Raw genomic sequence first — 18,123 nt, 5'->3', positions numbered from 1 at the left:
TTATCACCGACTGACGAAAGGAAATAAATACGGAAATAAGATTGTTTCACTGATATACTAGGTATAATTTTCGCTCAACATATATTAGAATGAAAAATTCTACTCGTTAGTTAACGACTGAAAAAATATACTGCCGAGTAATAGAATAGGTGGTACGTAGCCTAATTTACTACCTGGCGCAGTCTGGAGAATTTTAAACATTGGTCGAGTGTCGCGTGGATTTATTTAGGGGAATTTTTTGTCATTTTTCTCATACATGCGGGTACCTATACTTACTCTTTGTATCGCGATTTTTTAATAGTTTTCCTGTAGACTGAGTATCTACTCGTAATTACCTAAACTATACATAGGTATTATGATTAATGGATCAACTTGTTGTGTTTCTTTACAGTCCACATTGGCCATTTTGGATAAACTTGATTTAGACTCGGAGAAACCAAATGAAGAAGAAATCGCTCGTCTTTTTGGATACGAAGATGATTATATTTCTGGTCGACTGAGTTGGTGGCAGAAATTAAAACCTCAAATATGGTCAATTTTCGACGAACCGTATTCGTCAGTAGCAGCTCACGTGAGTACCTGCCTACCTAACTAATACTTGACAGTTTATTTACTGTAGATGCATATGATTGATTGCATATGCAGTGATTTCCTTTGGCTATGTACATATAAGTATAGCAATAAGAACGTGGTTTTTGTGCGAGTCTTCCTGTATGCTTTAGGGATATTGAACCAGATATCTACCTATTCGTTTCATTTGATTCTGGTTAAGGTTATTACAAACGAATCATTCATTTTGAACTAACTTATTGAATTTTTGTTGTGTTCTGTTTCGTTAAATTTCGTTCTTGTTGTTCTATCCTATTTCTTTTTGTTTTCCATCGCGTTGTTGTTGCTCTCTCTCTGATTCATTCTTTGATTTGAATTTCAATTTTTCATATTTTATACTCAGTTCATTTGAAGAAGCCCATTGCCCAATTCACTTCAATACTTGCAACTGTTTCTTTTAATTCCTGCAATTCTGTCCAAGCATTATCAAATTTGTCATGCCTTGCCGTGGTTTTGTTTGAAAACATAGGTAGTTTGTGTTGTTCTAGTGTCCATTCAGAATGAGTCAAAATTATTTTGTTTGTGCATGTCTCATCACTCGTGTGAATTTTTCTATTCTTATCTTACTCAAAAACTTCGATTCACCAATAATGAAAAACATTCATTTAATTTTGATCAAATTGTATAGAGGGGTAATTCTCAGAAAAAGGTAAAATTCGTGTACATGGCAAATTTTTCAACGGTTTTAGCATGAATTTTTTTTTTGTTTTTTTGGTCCATTCAAGAATGACCCCGCACACATTTCACACATGGTATTGAGGTTTTTACACCCTCCTTTCATTGGTGTACATTTGATTTTATACCCCAAATGTCCTTCGACTTGGCTGTCACACATCATGTTTTTGAAAATGAATGTTATAAAGTGTCATGAACTTCATTTTTTTTTGGAAAAATTGACACATTCTCATTATCATAGAACACGAAGGTCTCTTATTGTGCAAATTGCAATTGCAATAAGTCTATAGGAAGCTCACAATTCACATTTGAAAACTGTCACACACTTTTTGCGCAAATTTTCGAGCAATTTTCAATTATTTTTGGTAGCTTCCCAATCCAACATTTTTTTCTGGTGAGTGCTGCACTGGTTCACTGTTCTCATAGAAATGTTACCCCGCACCGTTCTTTTTAAAAACTACATTACAGCTCGTTCTGATCGTACTTATCTGTGAAGTTTTAATATTTCGCAAAATCTGTGTCCTTCGGCTTGGTGTTTTCATTTACGCCAATGAACCCGCCAAAACCAATAATTGAGCACGGGAAGTTATTCTACATGATAAGTACACATTTATTACGTGTTAAAAATCGAATAATGTCCAGTAGGTAAGGCTAGAAACGAAAAAACGTTGAGATTGTCCTTCGGCTTGTCCAGCGCCCATTTGTCCTTCGACTTGGCCAAATTTCAGACAGCTGTACTTTTATCGCGCTAGTCGGCATATTACACGATAATACAAGCAAAATTTTACATTTTCTCCCTCCCCACACTTCACCTCTACCCCTACCAAAAAAATAAGTCCAGATTCGAACTCTGCGGCCTGAAAAACATAAATCGACATATTACACGATAATATAAGCAAAATTTGACATTTTCCCCCTCCCCACGCCTCACCCTCCACCTCTACAAAAAAAATAACTCCAGATTCGAATTCTACGACCTTGAAAACATGTCAATCGACATATTACACATCGATGAGGGTCGAATTCTAATTATCGCCGTTTTAGGGGGGCCGGGGTCCACAGTGGGGGGATTGAATTGAGGCCAACACTAGAAAAGGGATCTGGGACACATATACAAATTATTCCCACTTGAAATTTTCCAAAAAAAAATGATTTTCGTTTTTCAAAATTATGCATATCAAAATCGACCCTTTTTCTGAGAATTACCCAGAGATAGTTTAATCAAGACCGTACTTAGGGGTTTGAATCAGGGATGTAATCATCCCCACAGGAAAAAATCCTACAGAGTAGGTAAGTACTCACGTCATTCACGAATTTAATGAAAAATCAGGGTATTGATAAACTTTTAAGCACCTATAATAATTCTTAAATGTCTTATATAATACCTATTTTAGGTATCTGCGCAACAGGGTGTGCCCACGATTAGTAACGACCTGATTTTATAATATTTTGTTTTAATTCTGAAGAATTTGAAAAAAAAACTGCAACGAATTTTCGCCATTATGCCAGCCTTATAAAAACGTTGAAACAAATGACCAATTTTTGACATTTTGGACTACTGTTTCATTAAATTGGACATGGCAGTCATGTCATCAAGTCTGACTTTGAGGACTCGAAGAAGAAAAAATCAATGAAATTGCAAAAATTACGAGTGCCTGCCTACCTATGTAAAACTTTCAGAAAACCGTATTTAGCTCTTATCAATGAGATTGAGATCTTAAGGGCCAACTCGGAGCAAAAAACATATCCATAATTTAAAATTTTCGTAGGATTTTTTGCTTCAATTTGGAAAAAAAATCGCCAGTCATTTATTCTTCAGTTCATATATCCTTAATTGGTGCTCAATTTTCAAGACTTATGGCCATTTTCGTTTCATTCTTTGATGTTTTTCCCTCGATTTTTTCGAGGAAGAAAACTGGTATGAGAGATAGTTCTTTTCGTTCCTTTCTCAGAACTGGTGACGAAGAAAAAGATTTACTCGGTGAAAGGGTGAACACTTTAGGCAAGTTACAGTTGTTTTCTCAACGTTTCCTTGTACCTAAGCAATCCTATTTTCATGCAACGGAAAACATTTTCAAACCATTTAAAAATCTGCAATCGTGACTCATTCAGAGTAATCGTTCTTCCAGCAACATTTTGATAATTTAAAGAAAAAAATTATTTTCTATAATAGGCTGAACATTAAGTATCTATACCAGCACTTTTTTTCTCATTTTATAACAATTTTAGGTGTCTATAGAGGTACTTACTGGACGATTGTCTCATTTGTCTTTGGCTTAGTTACGCCATGAAGAAACTATCAGAGTCGCTCATTTTAAACCAAACGTACCTAGCTATTATGTGAATTACCTAGATATATGTATTTTTGTCAGGATTGATCTCATAGATTGTACTATTACAGGATACTTTCTGCGGAGATGGCAGGATAGTTGCTACGGTAAGTTACCTACCTAGGAGACTTTCTGTAAATTACTGGTAATTTATACCGAAGGACGAAAAGAAAATTTGTGAAATTTTACCGAGCTATCTTTTATTCGAAAATATATAGGTATATTATATTGAATTTCCGTGAGTGTTCTTTTAGTAAATTTTGGCAAGTTTTCAAAAAAATTATAACCAGTAATTTACTTAATATCGAATTTGAAATTCTGACTACCTAACAGTGAAAATTATTGTCAGTATAATTAGAAAATCAAACCAGAAGATTTGCAAAAAAAAAGTAGATAAATGGTAGATAAGTATTCAATCACCTGCACATCTCATCTAAGAAAAAATTCCGCCAAAATGTATTTTTTTCATCATTTAATTATTTTACTCTGTTGGATACTTTCATTCAATCTCTGCAACATATTTTTCATTTCACTGCTACCTACCTACACTTCGTAGAAATTTTATTCCTCTCGTTAGGCTATTCCATTGTTATTGTTATACTTTAGTTATGTATACCATATTTTGATTGCTTCGTAAATAATTCTTTTCTTCGAATAACTTATTTCAATTTCCCAGTTTTCCATTAAAACAGAAATAGGTACCTACCTACGCTACGTAGGTACCTATGTTTACCGTATAATGAGGTACATTTTGAAAATTTAATATTTATAGATTTCGGTTAATCTGGGATAAAATTCAGATTTCGCTAGCGAAATTGCTAGATACCTATGTAAGCCGAACATTTACAACGTAGAAGGAAAAAGAGGAGAGGTAATTGTGTGTTTGCGATTAAACTATTTACCTATATTTTCATACTGTTACATAAACCATATAGGTAGGCTCTTCCCACGAGTGATATTAATTTCGTGTGAAGAGGTATCCTTAGGAATAACGTTTTTAACACCTAACACTAATTAAATTGATGTTTATTCCCATTTGTGTTACGAATTGTCACGTATGTATTATAATATTTAACATGAAACACAAAGTTTTATTCAAATACCTACGTATCTATTTATCCCTCGAATAAGTTGTAGGGATGAAATCATTCATCATATTTTATGCTGTTAATATAAATAAAGTTGGGAAATCAACGTTGTGTGGTATAGTTTCGGATTAATGGAATTAAATCAGGGATGTTTGAGACTTCTTAATTAACAAAGTGATAGGTATTACGTGAATAATAATCATGTATGATTCGAATTTGAAATGTGTCGGGAAATAGATAAGTTAAGTATAAACCGGCCAAGAGCGAAATGTCCATGTCTTTGTCTATTTCATTTTTTTTTTGTGTGATGCCCGGTCATACTTATTTCAATTTGATCTCTTATTCCTCGAGAATCATGTAGTTAATAATATATTTTAATTGAATTAAATGACGTTCGATTTTTCCAAAAAGAAGAGTATCGATTATTTTCAAAAACGAAATAAAACATGTTCTTAGAACTGATTCGAATCGTAGGTGTTTTCATTTTCTTTCAACTAAATCTCCTTAAAAATTTAGAAGAAAAAAAAACACGGAAAGAATGAAAACTTTACACGTAGAATTTAAATGGGAATTTCTTCAGAGCATCTATACATTTTATTTCGATTACAATGCGAAATAACCGCTGGGGACAGTGCGTGTACGACGGTGTGAGTTTACTGCGTTATCGAGCCTTTACTCGAGAAATATGCTCGAGTGCCCGATTTCGCCAAAAATATTTACCTTCTTCGGCGTGGAAAAAAATTCAAAAATTGTGGCAAAAATTCAAAAAACGTTTGCAAGGGGAAATAATCGTTTAGGTATTTGTGAATTTTTCTAGTGTCTGGAGATTTTTCCGAATGAAATCCGGCGTAGGAATTTTAATGAAAGTTTGTTATTTTCGTGACTCACGAAAGCCGTATGTCTGTGTTTATTTATCAAATGACTACATTAATTAAACCTCTCATCGGTCTCAGAAACAAGGTCAGAACAAACAAGGAAGACTACGAATTTTCCTTAAAATCTCAACTGGTCGCGGTTTTTGTATTAATTTTTGCTTGACCCTATTTATCTTGGTTATGTCTCGAAAATTTTTTGTTTTCGAAATATTCAAGAACCCTCTCAAGGTGATCAAACGAACTCTTTATTTTACTGTTAGCATAAAAACCGAATTTATACGTATTAAAAGATTCCAAGTAAATCGTGATTATTTTCTTCACGTTTGACTGAATACATATTTATTCTGCTTGGTTTTGTATTCAAACTTTTAAGCTTTCACGGTTATCTCTTATAAAAGGGGTGAATACCTTTCACGTTTCTCATTTCAGCTCGGAATTAGGTAGGTAGGTAACTATACGTACGGAAACAGATTATCAACGACCTAAAAATAATTTCTGTATAAAGAAAGCGATTTGTTTTTCTCTTCTTGTTTTATTTCAATCAAATTTTATCTATAGGAATGATTTTTTTTTTCAATACGATGCGATGTATCAAATTAAATGTTCAATCTATGAAGATTTCCACAAATATCTTCTGTTTTTCGACGAATTTTCAAAAACTGCACGATACGAATCAATTTCTAAATTACTCTTTTTTTTTCAATTAAGCTGGTAGAATGTTTAAAATAGGAATCTGAAGAGTTCTTTCGACGTAATCTTTTTGATTGATTACAAAATAGGTACCTATAAAATAAGTTTAAAGGAAAAATGATCAAAAGAGAATAATTTTTTTCGTGTTATTCTTCATCTTCAAAAAGAAACGCTATCTAGCATTTCCCATTCTCTGTGTACATTTTGCTTTTACATTAATGGAGCTCAATTCAAAGGAGAATCATTGAGATGATTTCACGTAAATTACAACGATTAGATTTTTTTTTTCACCGTAGTAGGTAAATTATGTACATAGTCATCAACATTTTTTGATCCTGCTATATAAGTAATTTTCATGAAATATCATATGCTGCTCGTTGGTTTCACTATGTGATTACAATGAAACAAAGAATCGAAGCAATAGGGAAAAATTCAACGGAAATATTCTTTTATTCCAATGTTTCTAGATGCTCGGTACAAATATCTCGATGTTTTTGTACCGGGAGGGGATACGCCATCCCAGCAGCTTCCCCTTAATATGATCCAATGAAAGTGGCTACACTGCTTTTTAATAGGTTTCCTTATAAGTTTTCCACCACAACTACAGGTAGGTAGCGCACTCTGTGGACTGGTTCACCAAGCCACTTATATTGCGGGTTTGTAGGTATTATTTTAATGTAATGTTAATTTAATTGAATATAAATTACGTTATGTACTTGTCATCGTGTAGTTAGTGTGTTCTTATATTTCAACACGATCACCGAAGACCTCTGACCATCCGTGGCAAGATCAAACTATCTATGCAAAGAGTTGAGTGAAATCTTTTCCACTCAAGGGGATTTTATCCCACACCACCCTCAACCTTTACATTTTTCAGGAGTAACCACCTGTAGGTAATTTTCGATTGTGAACTCGATTCGTAGGTATTCTAATAGAATGTGCGATGACTAAATTCTGCAATGTACATAAGTCACAATTTTACTATTCTATTTTAACTTTACAAATACCACATAGGTAGGTAGTTAGGTAGGTACTTAAACCTACTTAATCCTCGCATTCTTTGAAGGCAGAAGAAAGATGAATTTGATTTTTATTATTCTATCGATTTTCACTGAGTCGGTGCAGGAATATGGATTTATTATTTTTAATTATTTATATTTTTTTGCTATGTAGGTAGGTACCTATCTACAGGAAATTAAATACTATTGCTACTGGCTATGAAGTCTTGTTTAAAAGTTGTTCTTTAAACTTAAAATTTCAAATTTCCGTTGGAAATTTTCGTGCCCTCGTAATGATTGTGTACCTTAAACTTTAGTTCTTATATGTCCAGTTACTTAATCAATCCTCGGTATAATAATTATAAAATATCTATCGTAGCGAAATCGAACGCCTATGTAAGTATAGTTTGATTGTTTATGTTTACAAAAATCGTGCTTAGGCAAACGTCTCGCGGATAAATGTGGCACTTATTTTTCTTTATTCAAAGTTATTGGATTAGACGAGAAATTTCAATCCCTAAAGCTGTCAAGATTGTTTTTCACAAACTATTTCAACATGTCTTTAGACGATATATCGTCAGCTTTTGCCTTTAGACCCACCGTTATAAATTGTAGCATTAATGGTGACAAGGCTTTTTCGAAAATATATCAGTAAATTCGCCAGATTACAGGAAAATATGATGAAAACAACCTGTTAGTCGAACCTTTTATTAAATTTGATTGAAACGTCTTAAATAAGGTGGTTGTATTCAGATGGCTGTGAGATAATAAATTGACGTATACTTTTTTTTAATAGTAGACTATGTAACTTACATATAGTATACTTACGAGATGCTGTGTATAGTGTGTCATAGTGATACGGCTTACCTGAAATGTAACACTTCAATTCCCTTAGTGACTGATTATCCTTGGTTGTAATTGTCAACCAGCTTGAAGTGAATTAACTGGCGAGCCGAGTTAATTAATCGTATCGAGGTCGTATAATCTTACCCGAAAATACTTGGGTACCTATTGGGTTAGTTGGTTAGTTTTTCCAACTTGTGGTTTTATTTATTTTGTTCAAAATAGGTTCTTTGGTTTTGCTAAATCTTTCTACTTGTGGATTAGGTACGTATAAGCTTCATTTTTTTTAGTGGAAAATTTAAAAATGAGTCTATTTGTCGTACCTATTTACTGTTGCAATGGATATTCTTGCATCTATTCTCGATATCATTATCAGATCGCCCAATGCTGATATTGATGATATTTTTACCTACCTAATTATAAGGAAGCAGCTTCATTTCTGCAATGAAGAGGTGGTTTGGCTACAGAGTTCAGTCTTTTTGTCATAATTATTGAAAAAATTAAGCAGCTGCTGGGAGTGGGTCATTTTTGTATTTTGTTTTTCGAATTTCGAAGAAATGGAAATCTCAATGATAGCCAAAGAACACACCAAAAATTTTACACTCATAAGAGATCGCTTTTGATCCTGTCACGTCTTTTTTCATAATTTTTATTTTTTAAATGTCATGTTGGTTATTTCATTTAAAATGAATAAAAATCTCCCCCCTCCCACCTTCAAAGAAGTATAGATGGCCAAAAATAACTCAGAAAACTTGTATTCAGTAGGTACTTAGCTACTCACCTAGTAAAGCATTGTAGAGAGAGGAAAATTGAATTCTACCTACAACTAGTCTAAGCTTATACAATTTTTATATATATTTTTTCAAATGTTATTTCATGATCACTTTCATCCTACATTTTCAATTCTTCAAAACCACCTTAAGTTCACTGATATCGATTTATTTTTCTTTGAATTCAGCGACCTCGAATTAAGAAAAATTGATTCTTCACGCCCATTTTCAAAATATTTCAATTTTTTTCAAAGCTGGAGAGCCACAGAAGCACTAAAATTTTGTAGAAATTTAATTTTTTCAAAAATCTGCTGAAGATTCTATACAACTGCTCGAAACGATTTAAAACCGTTTCCAATTGATTTGGAGGATTAAAAGTTGGAATTCTTCCCTTGTAAAAAGTTTCATTTAGAAAAAATACACGAATATTCGCACTCAATTCCCTTACCTAAAAACGTAGCAAACGAGATGTCACTTGATATTTTAAATTTTTAAATATTTTGATTATGTTTAAGGGCGCTGGTGAGGATTCAGAGTGGTCGGATCGAAAAAATTGGCCAATATTCGGACACCGTGTTTTCAAATTGGTAGGTACTAATCAACATTCCTAATGCCTGCCACGTTGCTTTTGATTTTGCCTTATTTAGTTTATTTTTTAGAATTTTGATGGAAACTGAGAGCCATTATGTCCCAGAGGAGAGAGGGAGTTGAGATCCCATTTAAAAAATTAATTCGTTAAAAAAATGTAGAGTGAAAAAGAGCCCTCGCTGTACTTTTTTTCAAATTTTTATAACGGTAACTTACAATTTTTATTACAATGAACAATGATGAAACGTTGTTCACAGGTTCAATTTCGAGATTTTCAAATTTTAATTAGTGATATGATATCAAATCTTTCATCTGTTTCTTTCTTTTTCTTTCTTTTTTTTTTTTTTTTGAAGTCCTCAAGAACTACGACTTTATTTTTGGTTCAATTTAATGCATGATATGTAGTAGATAGATTATGTAGATAAATCTCGTTATGAATCTTACTGCGAGTATTTACGGCAAACTGGTTATGCAAATTTATCAACATATTTTTAACGTGGCTTGCCTAAAATCTGGAAATATCACTTCTACAGAATGATAAGCTCGAGTTTTTAAAACTTTATTTGAGTTAATATGGACCTCTCAAAATCAATCAATGGTGCAGGTTAATTCGAGCCTTTACGGAGTCTTCAGCGGATTTTCCATTTTACTTATTTATTCATGTCAAAAATAACAGTTGGAAAAAGCTTCAGATCTAAACTATAACGTAAATAGATAGATTTTGAAAATTTGGGTCAAAATCTATCGAAACTCGAAAGGATTATAAAGACGTTCGAATAAGCCTCGATGGTGATTTTTTCATCCAAAAATATTACTACAACATGCAAGAACTAGTGATGGGTAAATTTAAGCGATATACGAGTACGAGTATGTACATACCTACATCGTCGGATAATTTCACAATAAATTATATCATACAACGAAAGGTTAACGGATCTTCGAGTTTATTGTTCCGTCTATAGCCATAATTCTAGAAAAACGTCGGCAAACGAAAAGTTTACTTTTGTTTTGAAATTTATACACATTGTTTTTAAACTTTTATTCGTACGCGCATCAATGAACAAACCTCGGAAAAATAAATTTGTAATTGGAATTTGCTTCGAAGCTTTCATAAGCTTACCTGCTTATATAAGTATAAAAGGCAGCCTAACCGCGTATTTTAAGCTTTCTTAATAACTATTCGTATAGATATATAAACTTATGACAATCTAGATAAAAATAAATCTTCCATGTGATGTGTGTTTTTGCAAGTGACGCGAACGCCTTTGTTAAAAGGCAACTTTTCACGTGTGTGTATATGAAACTTCATCAACGAATTTACGATTAAAACTTGGCCAAAATTCATTGAAAGAAGCGAAAATTTAAAGCATAAATTTCGTTCTAAAAACCCTAACGGAGGCGCGGCGGCTTCATCGCCTTACACTTTTCTTTAAGCAAAGAAATCTTTATACGAAAAAAATAATTTAAAATAATAAGATTTCAGGGTTTTCTTTTTTTTTCTCCGTTTAAAGAGAAAAAAAAACCGACGATAAAAACACGCTTCTACAGTTCATTAGACATACAAATTTAATGAAGCAATTTCACCTCTCAATAACGTTTTGTGGGGTAGAAAGAAAAAAAGGAAGAAAAAAAGAGACGCAGAAATTTGCATAAAGCGTATTTTTCTCGATAATCTGCTGACCTTAAATATTGAAAACTTGTAAAAATAAATTCGCTATGTTGAAATTAATTCGCCCTATTTGATTTTTCTTTTTTTAATCCGCAAACTTTCATCGGCTTATTTTATCAATACCTGAGTACAAAATCTCCACGCTGCAGATGTAACAAAAAAAAACCTTATTTAATATACCGAAAATATCGGCATCTTTGTGGAAAAGTACGGCAAATTAACCGAGTTAAAACGCGAATGCAAATTAATAGCTATCTTAATCACGTTTTATGGAAACATATTTGTATTACAAAAATTACCATCCTGATTCGTGCAATGTTAAGCACGTAGCACGTACTGCATGAAGACTATAGGACGTGGTTAAAATTAAACAAAATATAGGCGCCGCGCCATTAACATTTCTGTTTATAGTCGAGATAAAACGTTTAAATCGGACATTTTTTACAAATAAGAGCACGTGCATAAGATAAACTTTATGGAACTTTTCTCCCATACAACTGACTACATAATAAAAGAAACGTCACCGAGATTTTATTTCAATAAAATAGGACTGGTGATTTGTATTTTTGGGAAGAAAAATGTATTGTTTAATACAACGTGAATGTGGTTTTTTTGTTTGTTTGTTTTTCTTCGAGGCGATTGTTATTTATGACAATAAACACCGTTTTACTATATAATATGTCAGTAGAATAAAAAATGCTAGGTGTCGTGTTATAATGTAGTGGAACATTACTACGTAAGTACGAGAAATCGATTCAAGTTTATCTCATAAAAGTATCTGCAATAGATACACCAACAGTTTCTTATGCCTACAGGCACGTCTTTCTAGTATTGTCACAGTCACAGTCACAGCCGTCGACAAAACTATATCTACGCGTATTTTAGATTGAATTTGTATTGCGTTGACAATGACGTTGAATGAACAACTTAATATTTTCAATATTTCTTAATAGCGAAGGCTGGGAAAAAAATGTTTACCATGAGCCGGCCTTCGAGTTGAGTGAAAATTTGAAATTGTCTCGATATGTTTAAAATAACTTTGTATAGTTGAAAGACTTTAAATACTTTTTGAAAATCTTAGATACGCAGGTACATATGTAGGTAGGTGTATCGGAAATGGTATTGCAAATTCTGTCTTCAAGCTTTATAAAACTAAAGTTAAGTTTTATTTCTTTATCACAAAATTTTTTGAATGGTCTCACCTCTGTAAACTTTTTAAATGTACGAGTAGGTACCTATTATGCTTATATCCTGCAGGTACCGATTCGTTGTATGTATCGCTTCAATTCTAACTAAGTATAAATAGGCATAAGTATGGATACTTGGATCGCTGGTTTTAAATACCCAGTACCCACCCCACCTATGTACCTACTTACTTACGATGTTTTCTTTTAAATAAGAAATTAGATACCTATTTGAATCGAGAAGAAAATCACCTCGTAATATGTATTTAGTAGGTACGGAAACTAGATGGAAATTGAAAATCGTCTTCCACATCCCATAGGTATACTTAATCGATGAGGCTCTATGAGAATTCAATGTTGAGTTTTCATGTGGCAACGTGGCAGTTCTGAGACAAATTTTTATAAATGTATTAATAAAGTAATTCCAAATTTGTATTTCGCTGTATTCAGAAACAAGACAGTTATGATTTTATTGTTTCTTTGAGAATCTATAGTCGATACATTTTGAAAAATAACGAAATTCGCATGGAAAATAAAGTAATGATGTGAAAACTAACGATACATGACACGATGTGAAGAATGGCATCAACAAAAACGACACGTGAAAAATATTGAAATGAGTCAAAAATGGTGTAAAGTTACAAAATATGATAGTTGGAGCTACGTGGTGGCGTGTATCTTAAGATAACATGTGATACATTTATGTAAGTATCAAATGACGTATATGAGCGTTGAATATTCTAAAAAAACAATACCTAGAGACGAGATTTTGCAATTTTGAATAATCGCACAATATGCAACTACTCGTATAATTAGTTCGGTCTCTTGCCTCGTTAAATGATTCATGGATAGTCGGCAGATTTTGGCCATTTTTCTCGGCAGTAATGACAAGAAAACTGGCTCCTTTGCGTTCCACAATATTTCCCCAGTTTCACGGAGCAAAAAAAAACCACAATTTTCCCCAAAATTCTTCCTCTTTGAGCATCAATTTCTCTCCTCCAAGATTTTTCAGAGTACTTACTTTTCAATTCAAAATGAAGGTTTCTGCTGAATTTGGTAAATTTTTAGAACATCAAAATATACCTACTTGCCACCGGCCAAAATTTTCATTTTTATATTTTTCGCGAATTTTTGAAAATTCAAATTTATGTAAAAATGAGAAAAAAATTAAAAATTTGTAAAGGTATTATTTTGAAGATAGGAAGGGGATAAAATCGTATATAACGACAGTAGGATAGATCAGAATATTAATATTCACCTAAGTGATATACCTAATCTTCTCTTATGGTTCATGGATAGCTCAAAGGAATATGACAAACTTCATCAATAAAAACCTAACCTTACATCAATGTAGCTACTCTGGCATAATGGGAAGATTCACGCGATATATCACTCTATTGTAGTATTATCCTCATTACAGGCGTAGGTAGGTCAAATAATATTACAACATACGATATTTCTACACTCATATTTGTGATATATTTGCAAATATAAGTACGCCTTATAATTAGCACCCAGATTGTAGATGTAATAATATACTCCCAACTGTATCTTACCATATGTCAAGGGCTGTACATTTAAAATCACCAAAGGTTAAACCAATTCTCTGTCTTCGAGGAAGAATTAATTAATCAGTCCAGAATCTACAATTACCTCCAGCCAATAATTATGAAACAATGAACATACAATTATGACACAACCGATTTAGGGCTCAAGAGGTGACCACTTGATCAGCCTAGTGAGTACTCTGACTATTATTCAAAGTTGGATTACTCAAGTCGATGAGGATGTACACAAGTACAACAACTTGAACAAAGTTGATCAGTTGAAGATAACTTGTGCAGTGACAAGAGTCATTACTTAGAACTGTTATCAAACTATACAGAATAATATCACTTATGCAGTTATGCTTAATGCTTAACAGATGGTTCAAAAATTTCCAACATTCATACTGGTTATGCTTATTCAATTAATGACAAAGTTCTCAATTTCAAAATTCACAACTGTGCTTCAATTTTTATTGCAGAACTCACTGCCATGAAACATTGCTTAATAGATATAATTTCCATTCGTCGTTGTCGTGGTTCCTTGTCCTTTACAGGACATTGGAAATCGCATTTTTGTGGTACCCTAACAGGGTGAGGTGAATGCCTATACGCTCAGTAAGTTTGATCACGTGACTCCCACTTTTTGGAGCTATTCTCGTGATAATGATAACAGGCAAACAGGAACTCGTATTTTACGAGTGAATTTGAGTGTAATTTTTGCAATTGATCGACTTTTGGGAACTTGTGTTTTAAAATAATGTTTTCTGAAACGAAAGGATTCAATATCTCAAGGAATGATAGCATTTGCGCTATTATTTGGTGAGTTTTTACCAAATTTTGACATCTGAGAGACACTAAAATGATTGTAAAATCCGTCCGTAAGTACTTTACTTAGCTTGTACAATTTAGTTCATTGTTCTTCAGGACGACACAAAATAACAATTTAAAACTCTGACACTAAAAAAATTCACCGTAGATCGTTCATAATTGAAGTCGAAACTTGGTCATATGCAGGGAAACAGGCAATTCCCATTTCCTTGCAATCATTATCACGAGAATAGCTCCAATCAGGTGATCAAACTTACTGAGTGTATTGCCACTGCGATTATTCTGGGGAATCGACGTTGTTTTGAGCTTTCATGTAGTAGTTTCCCATTGCTTTCTACACTATCTACAAAGTATAGCTCATACATCACTAGCCAGGTTTTTACAACCCTGAGTTCTGTAATCACCATTACCTATAGTTGCTCAACCAGTTACAGCTTTTTGATACCGGCAACAGATTGCGTGCATTTCTGTTGCCTCTGCTGTTCTGGTGCTCGGAGCCTAACGTGTAATAGATGTTAAATGCACTACAATGTATACATTACACGTTAACGCCTGCATCTCTAGCGGGATTTGAACCCACGACCTCTTGTTCAGAAAGCCGTGGCTCAACTACCACTCAATCATAAAATAAAAATTGCTTAATCCAAAGCGACTCTCTACTGCTATCCATTCAAAACATTTTTTCTGATCATCCCATAGTCCAAGACATCCATAAGTCCCTTTTTAACCTTCAAAATTATGATTACTCTATTAGCTTCATGCATGTTCCCAGCCACATAGGTATCACTGGAAATGAAACTGTTGATAGACTAGCAAAAACAGCCACTGCCCCCTCCCTTCTTACCTCTCTCACTCCTGGTGATATTAAATCTCTAATCACTCACAACACATTTGCAAACTGGCATTGGCAGAACTTTTGGTCACAACAAACCTCAAACAAACTCTTCCAACATAAAACAACAACCCCAGGCCACACAAAAATTACACATAACCACCTATACCAAAAAGAACCAAAACCCCCTTGCCAGTTTTGCAGAAACGAACCCACATCCATTCAACACATACTTTTCAACTGTCCTCAACTAAAACAAAACAGACTTACATTACATGATAAAAGAAAACCCACCTATAATCCCTGACGAACCCTCTGAAATACAAAAATTCATTTCCCTAATAAAAAACACCAACCTCACAAACCAAATCTCCCCCCCCCCTCTCACGGGTGTAATAATCTTGTAATTACAAACACCCCCGCCCCCTCCCAAAAAAAGAGCTATTCTCAGTATGATGCAAGGGGCCTCGTACTTCGAGTGCATAGATAGGGATAACACGTATAAGGGGGGGAGGTCATCACATAGACGCGGACAGAGATCATTATAAGCAATACGTAAACGTTGTGAGGCATGATGGTACCTCACAAATTTTAGCAAATTAGGTAACGTAGAAAGCTGAAATTTGGTTTATACTCTATTTTTGACCTCTCGAGTTGAGTGGTGACATTTGGGTACATATGTACGTACTATTATCAAATTCTTTTGAGCTGGTTCAAATCAAACATTTTCTACACTGATTATTTTTGAAAAAAAAATGAAAAAAATCATTGTTTGCTAACAGGTGGATGAAAGAAGCACAAATCTGGTTTGTTTCCAATTTTCGACCTCCGGAGTCAACTGGGGATGGTTTCTAACCATTCTACAGCCTTCGGTGTGTACTATTTTTGGATTCTCCTCTTTTCGAAACCTAACAAGGTAAGCACTAATCCACTTCAGCAGCTGAAAATTCAATTCTGTTGTGCGTTTAATATTGCGAGTTGATTAGAACAGATGAATATCAAATTCAAAATGGAAATATGAATATAAAATAGGAATTTTTTAAATGAGAAGTCGAAGATAATTTGTAACAGTTACTTAGATTGCAAAATAATTGAGACTAAGCACTAGGAAACTAGATTTTCATGATTTTCATCGAAAAGTATTGGTTTTTTATTCAAAGCTTATCTATATGTATACCATGAAGTAAAAGTTAGCGTGAAATTCAATGTGTTTTCAAAAACATAAAAAATGACATTACGACAGAAAAAATGAAAAAAGTTCCATTACGTTGCATTGCGACAGAAAAGTCTTTGTTTTATTTAATTTTATGCCCATATATAAAGGCCAGAGTAAATTCGATTAAAACAAGACTATCGGATTAAAACCAAGGTGTGGATAAACTTGACGCTGAAATTAATTTTCCTCTCAGTTATTGATCGAATTTCGAATGAACATCGAAGTAGAGATTTTTTTAGAAATATCATATCAATGCTTATGAGAAAAATTTACACAGCACGAGATTTTGCTTCGTTGATGATTTTACCCACTTTTCCCTATTTTGCCAAGTACAAAATAGGACAATTCAATTTCTCCCTTCTGCATTTCATTTTTGCTCTCTATATATTCTCGAATATCAATTCAAGTGGAGAAATAATTTGGTTAAATTTAATCTGCTTCGAATATCTTTCGTTATTGAAGTGAACTGTGGCGTGCTTAGAAGATCTCCTTTAATGCAGTTAATAGCCCAATGGGCAATATACTTGTATATTTTGAAGGTAAATATTTGCTATAAGTAAAATCGGTGGTAAGTATTAAAGGTAGGTATAGAAACAGTTTTTTGGCGGAAAGATATTTTTGAGATGGAAATCGTAGAATTTTATTTTTTGAAAATTTCTGGTTGATGTTGAAAAAAAATCTATAACAAAACCGTCAGATTAGTGCTTAAAGATTTTTTAAATAATGGTTTCTTTTTGATTTTATATGAATTTCGCATTAATTCTCAACTCTCAACCACATAAGATAACCCTACTTATCTCTGTTGAAGATACATTTTTCATTTTTTTTTTTTCAGAATCTATTTACTTAGGTTGCTAGGGGTGATATTAGCAAAAAAAGACGTTCAAGGACCATTTTATCATTTTTTTTTTTTAACATCTCAAGTTGAGAATGATTGTTTAGATTTTCCTCGTCATCCTACCCGGCGGTGCTCTCCCACTTCTACACATGCGGTACATCATTGAGCAAGATGATTAATAAGTTTTCGATAAACTTTTGTGAATTAATGGGTAATTACATAGAATTGGCGAGTTTATTTGTTCAACTTGCAAATTGAAGAGGCAACGAATAAATTTTTGTGAAGGGGGGGGGGGTCAAAAATGTAAATTATTCAAATTGCAATTGAATCTTCACGAATTCAACTGAAAAGTTTCGTATATCCAGGTCATTTTAGTAGGTACCTAAATTAATTCAGTGTTTTTTTCTTGTTTCTAAAAAGTAAAAACTATTTTATAACAAGGCCTAGGTACCTATTTTTGAAATTATTTTGAAATTGTTAGTTAAAAATTTGATTTCAACACCCAACTCAGTGCTCTTGTCTGTACAAAAATTGACATTTTCC

General features: G+C 33.2%; 1 protein-coding gene across 6 annotated transcripts in view; it reads left to right on the top strand.

Annotated features, from left to right (window-relative positions):
- LOC135842100 (potassium voltage-gated channel protein Shaw-like) overlaps positions 1 to 18,123 on the top strand; it is a 137,208-nt gene that overhangs the window by 96,330 nt on the left and 22,755 nt on the right. For 3 of the 6 annotated variants that reach the window (XM_065359446.1, XM_065359447.1, XM_065359444.1), the window contains 3 exons: positions 392 to 571; positions 3,686 to 3,721; positions 9,394 to 9,465. In XM_065359446.1, coding sequence (XP_065215518.1) covers positions 392 to 571; positions 3,686 to 3,721; positions 9,394 to 9,465 — 288 coding nt within the window. The remainder of the gene's footprint in view (positions 1 to 391; positions 572 to 3,685; positions 3,722 to 9,393; positions 9,466 to 18,123) is intronic. The other 3 variants (XM_065359449.1, XM_065359448.1, XM_065359450.1) reach the window with 3 other exon arrangements.

Source organism: Planococcus citri, chromosome 3 (assembly GCF_950023065.1).
Source record: "Planococcus citri chromosome 3, ihPlaCitr1.1, whole genome shotgun sequence".
NCBI lineage: Eukaryota > Metazoa > Arthropoda > Insecta > Hemiptera > Pseudococcidae > Planococcus > Planococcus citri.
This window is presented reverse-complemented; position numbering and strand designations above follow the sequence as displayed.